The 10,342-nt window shown below is 32.7% G+C and overlaps 1 protein-coding gene across 2 annotated transcripts; it reads right to left on the reverse strand.

Moving 5' to 3' along the window:
• Positions 1 to 269: 269 nt before the first annotated feature.
• Positions 270 to 8,089, reverse strand: LOC125503343 (stress-activated protein kinase JNK-like). 2 transcript variants are annotated; one of them, XR_007280754.1, is made up of 9 exons: positions 7,910 to 8,089; positions 6,942 to 7,139; positions 6,229 to 6,363; positions 6,030 to 6,159; positions 5,519 to 5,676; positions 4,978 to 5,103; positions 4,741 to 4,912; positions 3,551 to 3,623; positions 270 to 2,163 (listed from the first exon to the last, which is right to left on the reverse strand). XR_007280754.1 is itself a non-coding variant. In XM_048663448.1 (8 exons), the coding sequence occupies exons 1-8, from the start codon at positions 8,072 to 8,074 to the stop codon at positions 3,616 to 3,618; spliced, it is 1,092 nt and encodes a 363-aa protein (XP_048519405.1). In that variant the 5' UTR covers positions 8,075 to 8,089; the 3' UTR covers positions 2,921 to 3,615. The 2 variants fall into 2 exon arrangements, 1 of the variants encoding a protein (XP_048519405.1); XM_048663448.1 differs by lacking the exon at positions 270 to 2,163 and having other exon boundaries at positions 2,921 to 3,623.
• Positions 8,090 to 10,342: the final 2,253 nt, after the last annotated feature.

The following is a 10,342-nucleotide window of genomic DNA, read 5'->3' on the forward strand; positions in this document are numbered from 1 at the left end:
ATCTTTAAGTCCCATATTGCTGATTTGTATTTTATGATATTGTTGTATATCATATTTATTAGACGAGAAACGATGAGGGATTTAACAAAATTAATTTAAAGTGTAACATGTAGCAGATGCCTTATATGGTAAAAATACAGTTACACACGCGCCGTTATAGAGCCTTGGCGAAATTTATTAGTGATGCTCATATGATTAATTCATTAATTCATTCATTAATTCGGGTAGTTGGCGCAGTTCTGAAAAAGAATGTAAAAATAACAACGAAACGTTATTAATTTCGTTTATTTACAAAGCAGAACAATACAAGCACTGAATGTATCTTACTATATAGTATACTAAAAGTGATCAATTGATCAAAATTGGTAAATTAACCGTGGTATTAGTAATATAGCCAACCTCAAATGTATGAGGTTATCGATATTACAAAGTATGGAAAGATATAAAGCGCTCTAAGAACCTATGCGTATATTTTTACTTTACTACTTAGTGTGATTTCATATATTTGGATCTACGAAAAAAGAAAATTCACGATAATTCAGTTATTTACACAGTCATATTTTCATCTTTTTACAAAAAGAAGACATTAAAATATTAAATAATACAAACTCAATTAATATTGGACAACTACATAACATGTTATTAGCACAATACAGATGTCACCAAAAAAACTAATTAAAATTTGACTAAAGATAAAAACGAATGACTGTAAGTATAACTTGCTACGTGTACTGTCGGTTTGAGTGGATCTGATGGAAGAAACATCCTAATTAAAAATTACATACAGTATTTTAAACAATCTTTTGCGAAAAACGCGGCTTTCGATTTTATTTTGTGGAATCTTCATTAATCAATCAAATTCATAAAATTGTGTTGACGAAATACAACATAATTTTTCGATTGTCACTGTAAAACAAAAGATCATACCAGTTAAGACTGTCTACCTAAATGGCTCTTTAGGTAGAAAGTTCTCAGTTTAACGGTTAAACTTTATACCCATTTAATAATTAAACCAAACCCAGTGAAGGAATTGAGACGTCTTCTCTGTCTACATAAATGGCTCTTTAGGTAGAAAGTTCTCACTTTAACGGTTAAACTTTATACCCATTTAATCATTAAACCAAACCCAGTGAAGGAATTGAGACGTTATATTTTTAGTGAACCCTCCAGTGGTTTGTCTGTTTCAAATATAGACTTAAAAAAGTTTTCTAATATAGCATATACATATAGATATTCTACTTGTGAAAAGTAGACCAGCAAGTATCAGACGTCAGACATTGGAGTTTCGGCACAAGACAAATATGTGCGATGTAAAAAATGAAATATCACAAAGATTGAAAGCCCTATAAAAATTAAAATAACAATAATGAAGAGTGTCCTTATAAAATTCACTACCTAATTTGTCACATTTTTACAGAACATTTTAAAATGGATCGGATGGTTGTTTTATAATTAAAGTTACATTATTAAACACAATTTACACTTTATGACTGCTTTTAAGTGCTCAATTGGCTCATTCATTCTTAAACCTCGGTTTCCACTAATGCTACTTTAAGTTAAAAAGTACGGTTACTATTGCTAAGACTACATACTTATTTCACTCTTACATAAATATAGGAAATACTACTTAGAATGAAACAAGCAAAAATAATTGCTTTTAACAGATACAAAGGTTGGTAGAAACAAAATCAATACAATAAAAGCGAATAACGGTTAAAAACAATAATTAACATCTACGTACTATATTCTACATCCATTACAACTACTGATGTAGTAAAGTATAACCTTCAAGTACGGATTTTTTCAAATATTAATTCAGATAAACATGACAACAAGAAAGAATGTAAAGAAAACAGTTGTGACAATTTAAAATCAAATAACGGTAGGTTTCTAGAAAGCTAGTTAGCCCCGATAGGACGATAACATAACGATTCAAACCTGGAGTTAACAATCAATTATACTAAAGCCAAACAATTCCGAATGAGTGTGTTTTTTTGTGGCTTCTAATTCTAAATATGTACACACCCAACAAATGTTTTGGGAACAATAAGGAAATCTGAAGTTAATGTGTTACAGCATTTTTGTTTCAAAGCTTTTCCAAAATTGGAATTATTGATTTTCTAGAAATAAATTATTTATTTTCTACAAAGTCTTCCAGGTACCCTGTAATAAACATATTTAATATCAGAAACATAATCAATCTCAACATAATAAAGTAATAGGCGTAAAAATTAGAAATTAAATATTTTTCCACGACTACTTATAATAATTATTATTCCAAAATTATTCATTGAGTTAATTAGCAAACCATATTTTCGTGTAAAATCAGAGAAACTTTAATTACATTTATCTTTACATCATAGTTGCATTGACTACAATCATGATTAAAACCACGTCAAGTGTAATGAAAGAAACAAACAGTCTATCTACCGGCCTAAGTTTGTCCTCCAAACAAAACGCATCAAATGTTTACTGCAATTAGTTGTTTGATAGTCGTGAAAAAGATACTTATATTATTTGATTCTTGAGTTATGATTACTTCGAAGTACGATACCCGACCGGTGAGCTCGCAAAGCAGTTTGCAAATAAAACATTCTTAACCCTTTCATATTAAATAGTCGTCTATCGCATATAGAACTGAAACAACTGATGCTGCGGATTGTCACACCGAAAATTGTCCGTCCATTCCAATCCGTCATCCGCATAAACAAATCCGCAAATGATTCGTTTTCGAAATAAAAAAAATTAAAATTATTTTTCTAGTCCTCGTTCAATTTGCGGAAAAAACCTTTCTTGCCTTTTTTTCGGATGGGGTCTTTTTGATGCAAAAAAGGTGATGGGCGTGTTTGACGCGACACAAGATTAAACTCTTTCTCCACTTCTTTGATTGTCGCATTAGCGCAAATATTCCTGGTGGATTTCTTATTTAACCACAGCCGTCTATAATTCGATTCCTCAGGTCATGAACATTTTCAATTAAAGTGGAATAAACTAATGATTAAAGAAAATCCCAAATGCAAAAATCTAGGAGATCTAAATCCGGCGATCAAGCAGGCCGATGTTGCCTACCTCAAATGTTGGTCTATTTATCTCGAAAATCGCTGTTCAGATAGCCAAACTCACCGTGCGCTACGTTCAATTTACCGTCGGTTTTGCACAATGGTTGGCATGCTTGCAAAAGGCAAGATATATTTTTTTACAAGAAAACTATTTTTAATTTCAAATATATCAGTGACGTATCATCATTAACAGTATGCGCGCCAATGATGAACATAAAATTCTTAACTGCATGTGAATAAATACGCAATGACTACCTCTTAAAACGCACCAAATTTCATTTGCCTATCTCGACCGGTTTCTGAGCAATAAATACATATACCAGACGTCAGTTTTTAAGAAAAACTTTAACACCCCGTGTCTCGGAAACGAATCATTTTAATTTTTACTCCAAAGAATAAGTGTCTGAGCTTGAATAATCTGATTCATAAATATCATTCAGCGTAAAAAGTTGCATCAAATAATAATGAAGGGGAGGGAATATATAACCTACTTATTGTTCTCTCAGGTATCTTCTACTGTTTGTTAGTCTGGTGTAACGATTGTTCTTTATCCCATTCAGTAACCTGAAAATAAAGAGAATATTTAAATCGACGTTTCTCGGCCACAAATGGTTGCTCATCAGAGTTACTATCTTGATAGGACACACAGACCTAATTCACGACAACAAAGCGAGTCACTTGAACTTATCAAACGTTGTAAAGAACTGTATACTCGTTAATTAAGGCGCTAAAAGAAATGTAATTTTGTTTTTCAAATGTTCGGCAAATTTATATCAGAACTACTATTTTCATCAACAAATTATGTTATACAGCGTCTAGACCTGACGCGACGAGACCCCGATGTTATCAGTGTAATAAAAATAATGAAAACATTATTTGGAAAATTCGCCTCCCTGATCGCTCTAAAGATTGAAGTTTAATTAAAATTTCAGGTCTTTCCAGTTTTAGTAAAGTTTTCATTAAGCAATTATTTCTAGGCAAAAAAACGCATTATTTTTAATTTTACTTTAAAATATTGACAATCTCCAGGTATTTTCTGTGAAAAATTATAACATACATTTTATTGAAACTCTTTCCTCCGTAACCGAATTGTTGGAAAACCTTTTGCAGCTTCGAATTTTGGACAAAACCATTTTTTCTGGGTTTTTTCTTCCAAAGATATTTTACCGAACAGAAAAAGCGAAAGTCTCTAATCATTTATTTGGAAAACTCTTGGAAACTGGGATTTCTGCACTTTTAGGTCAATATTTCTAAACAGAAAAGCCGTGGTTTTTCTCAAGGTTTTACTGTAAAGTTCTGGCAAACTGAGTCTTTTATGCAAAAAAATTAATAGATCGATTTTACAAGAAAACTCATAGACTTTCTTCGGACCAAGTTCTGTTGCTGAGAAAATCTAGGTGTCCATTTTGAGTTGTTTGGACAAAGTAGTAAACCGTTACTCATAAAACGTTTTTTAGATGTTAAAATTCCGGTGTGGTGTCTCGTAACGCTTTAATAAATGACTTATAACTCATTTTCCTGAGTTATAACTCGTTAACTCAGAGCGTCAACAAGTCATTAGCGCAACTCAACACGGAACCGCAAAAGTGATCCTGATATTTAAATAAAACCAAGTTCATTAAAAAATTTGAAAAAAAGTTGTGGTAAAAATAAAATACGATACGATATGAAAAACACATACCATTTGGTTCTACGTTGTTGGGAGCTGCTGGACTTGGTTGCTGTGATCCGCTGGACTGAGCTCTACCATGAGAACTTTCATACTCCATGACCTCTTGATAGATTAATTCTTTCCATTGCTCGACAGTGTGCTCTCGTTCATCCACACTGTGATCGTACGGACCTGGCGCAGGCTATTGTATAAATAGGAAGGCAATTACCCCTCAACGCCTACATTTTCAACGAGATAACTACTTACAGCATTTACTTCTTGTTCATCATACCACACGTTAATATACGGATGTAACAGCGCTTCATCTACAGATATCCGAGACTGGGGATCGATTACAAGCATTTTGGACAACAAATCTCGCGCTTGTGTAGCCTGGAACAACAATATTTATTACTTTGTTGGCCTTTGCAGAAAATTACAGTCAATTTGTTATGTAAATTATTAACTGAAACACAGTCAAATAGCTAAAAACAAAATAGTTTTCATGTGTTAAAAGTACTAACTTTTTCAAGCATTTTTTTAAAAGCACTGTGATCGGTCAGTGGTTAACATCAGAAATAGAACATAAAATCACTTAGGTAAAATGATTAGATGAACAATCTGCGAAGAAGGCCGTACAAATGTATACTATACCGCAGTCACCTGAACCTCTTATAGATAGTAAAACCCACCGATCGAGAAAACGACATATGCTCAGACGGGAACTCACAATAGACATCGAGGAACGTTGAAGACGTAAAGTTGTTGAAAGAACAACTTGGTGTATGTCTGAATGAAATAAACTTACCTTTAACCTATTATGCTCGCTACTATCCGAAGGGAACAAAACATCGGGAAATAGCTTTTCAAATGTGAATCCAGGATATCTCGGTCGATTTTCTACATAGTTCCTTACAGTAAGTTGCAGTCTCACCATGAACTGTTGAGAAGGCGTTCCCAATTGTTCTGTAAATAAAACCATATTCAAATTAAAAACATTTTTAACTTTTAGTTTCGAAAGTTTGAAAATACTATGTAAGCAATATTTAATATCTGACCACCGTTTGTTTTATGTTTAGAGACAGTGTTCTTTAGAAATATTGACCAAAAAGTGAAGAAACCCCAGTTTCCAAGAGTTTTCCAAATAAATTATTATACCAAATAACTTTTTGTAAACTTTTGCTCTCTGGTCGTTTTTTTTCAAGATAATCTTATTTCTATCAGTAAAAAACTAAAGAAAATAATTTGGTTTTTCAGCCAAATTCGAAGCTGAAAATGATTTTCTCCGGTGCCTGAGATACATGTTCGTAGGAACTTACCAATAATCTTATTCCACTGATCAATATGATCAGTGCCCGGAAACAAAACTCCTCCGCGAATCATTTCCCCCATGATACAACCGACTGACCATATATCCACGTTTTCAGTATAGCCCATACCTAATATCACCTGCAATACGAAAAACATACGTTGTTTAATATTTATAAGGCTAATTTGAAATTTAATTTCACAACTTACTTCGGGCGCCCTATAATATCTAGTTACAACATATGGCGTCATCATAAACGTTGTTCCGGCTGTCCTGGCCAAACCAAAATCCAGAATTTTTAAAGTGCAATCCGACTTAACAACTATATTACTAGGCTTTAAATCCTGGAAAAAAGGAAAATGATTAAACTTTTAACTAAAAATTTGATCATCTACAAGTTATAAAAAATATATATTGACCTATTATTTTTTGCTACAAAATATTAAAGGTTTAACTATACTTTCAAATAAACCTTAAGTTTGCTGTATAACATAAGTCAACCTTGGTCGATTTAAAGTTCTTTTGCTCCTAAATAAATATTCCTTTTATCTTGTCATTTTTTTGAGAAAACAAAATATATACATGGTGATTCAAAATTGGCGTCCCTCCTTTTGAGGGGTTATAGGGGTTCACTTGGAGAGTACGAGAAAATATAGAAATTTAATGTGCTACTACTAAAAATACTTCATAATATTTAGCTGTATTGCATAATATTTAGCTGTGGAGTGTGTTCTAACCCACTGAGTACTCTCGGCAAGATTCAATGTGGAATGAACTTCACGATCAGTTTGATCTGGTGTGTAATCTTACGAACTAATAATTTATATCCACAACAAAGAGGCAACTTTGCGCAAACAACGGAAAACATCCTCTCAATCTGATAGTTTCAACAAAGCAGATTTTAATTTAGATAATTGCTTACCCTATGAATAATACCCGCTGAATGTAAATGCTTTATACCACACAGCATTTGATACAGTAGATAGCTCATTCTTTCGTGATCCAGATCCATTTGAATCACTTGACACAAGTTTGCATCCATTAGCTCCATCACCAGGTAGACATCTTGGAATTCTTCCAAAGACCTTTGAGGAGTGAATGCATTTAGAAGACCAATTATCTGAAAAAAACATACACAATAAGAATAAAAACCACACATTTGCCATTATGGGTGGATGTAGCTCTAGTAGGACTCTAATTGGACTTTAGAGCTTCCGATTTGTTGAGAAACGTTGGAATTTTGTGTTTTTTCAGCGCTAAGTATCCACATGTGCAAATAAATGATGTTTTTGTGATGTGTAGGAATTATCGTCTGTTTTTCAGTCCTCAGTCCAAAATGTAATAATGTGGGTAAAAAGGTTCAAGTCGAATTAATTTTTAGGATTGAAGGGCAAACAATGTAATAGTTGCCAGTTTACCATTTAAAACATCCAGAAAGAAAACACTTAAACGAGTGGTTGAAATAAGACAGTTGTCTTACCGTAACTACTTTAAGTACTGATCAATTTGGTCAAAAGAACTAATTTGGCAAAGTGTAAGAAAAGCTGACTTGATTGACGTGATTTCAAAATTGGCGACTGAAGCTTTCAAGAATAATTTAGATGTTTTCTCCTACAAAACAGACGTACTTGGAAAGTCTACAATTTTTTTTGTTATGAATAAACGTGTGAGTTTGAATAATGCAACAGAAAATAGTACTTTTTAGCCTGCGCTGAAACGTATATCAATTTTATCAAGTTTTCTTGCTCATTAAACTGTAACTTTAAATTAATTTTCCAACCATTATTAAAATCCCAACATTCCCAATCCCAACAGTAATTGGATGGATGGATTGGATTGTATAAAATAAACATACATATAGATTGGCGTACTAAAAATATTATTACTTACATTTTTGTGGTCAACTAATTTCATTAGTTTAAATTCTCGGTATGCTCGCTTTGCATGGGTCACATTCTGGAATGGTCTGCTCAGCTTCTTAATTGCCACGTTTTGTTGGGTTACTGTATCAATTGCAGCGCTAAAATAAGATGCGAAATTAATGCAAAAACGCATTTTTTACAAAACACTATAAAACTATAGTCAACATAGTTATTTGAATATGTAAAACAATATAACTAAAATGCTATAGTTAAACATTTGCATTCACTCAGCCAGACTATTTTCACACAAATGTTCAATTCATAGAAAGCATGAGGTTGTCAATTGGGACTGGAAAAAATAATTGCCTGCATATAGCTGCTCTATATTGGACGTATCCAATCGGGTATATCAAATTTTCAGCAATAAGTTTTGTAAGGGATGGAACTGACAAGCTACTATGGTTCTTATATTCAATAAGAGAAAATGAAAGTAATTCTTTATAAGAACGCCTATTTGTAAACAGTTGTAGAACTGAAAAATCTCTATTAGGAAAAATTGGAAGTAAAGCACGTATAACAAAACAATTTACTCCATATAAATACTATTGTTCAAAATGTCTACTTCAATATTGACCATATGTAAGTCTCATTGAAATACGATTAGCCAATCTTGTAAGAGAGGGAATTCACGTTTAGAGACGTGTTTGGAAGGATTATAAAAAAAACGAAATTTTGTTGCGGAAACAAAATGTGTGCGCAATTTAATCCTCACAGATTTTCATGCCAGCTATATTTTTTACGTTTTTGGATATCGAAAGATTGAAAACAACCGGAATTATAACCAGAAATTATAGCACTACTATTTAACCTTGGTTTATAGCTCGTTGACTAACTAATTAACTAGAGCGCGTTTGGCAACACTCGAATAATCTAGTTCAATCATGGAATATTCCCTATTCCGAATCCGTCGATTTGTCTCGAACTTTCAGTGGTCATCTCGCAAATTAGTGAAAAAACAGGAAAATGATGCAGACTAGTAAGTAGCTCTCAAGTGAAAAAAAGAAGAGGAATCAAATCAATGGTATGATTCAAACGGTAAAACAGTAATCATTAAAGCTCGACAAACGATCTTTCGACTGAGAAAAAGTAGGTACACACATGCAAAGAAAAATAATACAAAAAAGGTAGAGAGGAAAGTAATTCTTAATAGGAAGAAGAGTAAGGAGCCGGATCCAAGCATCATAAAAACTAAACATACTTGCACAAGTAGTGATGGAAGCCAAGACGAAAATAAATACATTACCTGCATTAAAATTTGGAATTCACAAGCAAGCGAAAAAAATAGAAACAAAAATGTTGCCATTAGCAGGGAGCGTCCTGAACGCTAATAACATTAAATAAATAATGAAAGTGAAATGCTAAAATCGATATCGATTTGTGCACAATGCATAAAGCAGTTGTTTGTATTTTATAAGTTTAATTTCTAATTTTTTTATTCGAGAGCTTAGAACTACTACGCGGAATTGGGAAATCATTATTTAAACTGATGGTCCATAAAGTCCACTGACGTTCAAAAACGCTTGAAAGAGTGTAAAATTAAAACCACAACTTTTCATTTCGCTTTCCGTAGACGCAGATAAAAAGTTAAATTTTCAAATAAACGGCAACGATACAGCGCAACGAGCCAACTGCAGAGAAAACATGAAAAATACGTGGATGAGCATTGCGGTTCTGCAACTAAAATATGAAAGGATAACGTATGTAGTAGAATATTGAAGCAATATTACAATGACTAGAGTCAGAACAAAGCAAACATCCGATAATTTTAATCTCCAACAAAATATTAAGCACAATTAAACTCTGGAAAATGATGAGAGGTCAGAAACTCAGATTGTTAGATATATTATTACCCGCATAGTAATGCAAGGTATACTGCATATTGACGAGGCCAAATTACGTGATCGATTTGACCGTACGAACTTAACAAGCTTGTTTTCTTTGGATGCTGAAGACCGTCAAAAATTTCTAAAATAATAAATCGTAATTTTTTGAGAAATCTGCGAGGACATGCCTCATTTTGGACCTTAGACGTATTTAAAAACGTTTTTTGGACTCATATCTTCTTTCTCAGACAGTTGTTTTTCGAAGGCACATTTTAAAGTCATTTCGTACAATGTAAAAGGCTAAAACATAATCTTATGACACTTTTTTAAAAAATTGCCCCAAAAAGCCTCTCTACTTTTTCAAAATTATGAATAATTGATGCTTTGAACATGAAATTGAAATTTTAAATCGTCACATTTTTAATGAAGATTTTCAAATTTGATTTGATTTAAACAACACCCTGCATACGCCGTACGAGAAAGGTAGAGATTAACGAAACCGAATCTATCTATAAATTGACTTCCTTCGTTTTAACATGTTACTAAAGCTTACCTAGCAAGAACGGAAACATTTTTTT

Source organism: Dendroctonus ponderosae, unplaced genomic scaffold (assembly GCF_020466585.1).
Source record: "Dendroctonus ponderosae isolate FM_Combo_2020 unplaced genomic scaffold, Dpon_F_20191213v2 Dpon_F_20191213_2, whole genome shotgun sequence".
In the NCBI taxonomy this organism is placed as follows: domain Eukaryota; kingdom Metazoa; phylum Arthropoda; class Insecta; order Coleoptera; family Curculionidae; genus Dendroctonus; species Dendroctonus ponderosae.

What these genes read in the sequence shown, in the direction of transcription:
- LOC125503343 (XM_048663448.1), bottom strand. Translation starts at nt 8,074, where the DNA reads ATGCGTTTTTGCATTAATTTCGCATCTTATTTTAGCGCTGCAATTGAT. An exon ending in AATTAGTTGACCACAAAAAT is followed by an intron (nt 7,140 to 7,909) that starts GTAAGTAATAAT and finishes TGTTTTTTTCAG; the next exon opens with ATAATTGGTCTTCTAAATGC. An exon ending in CAGCGGGTATTATTCATAGG is followed by an intron (nt 6,364 to 6,941) that starts GTAAGCAATTAT and finishes CCTTTTTTCCAG; the next exon opens with GATTTAAAGCCTAGTAATAT.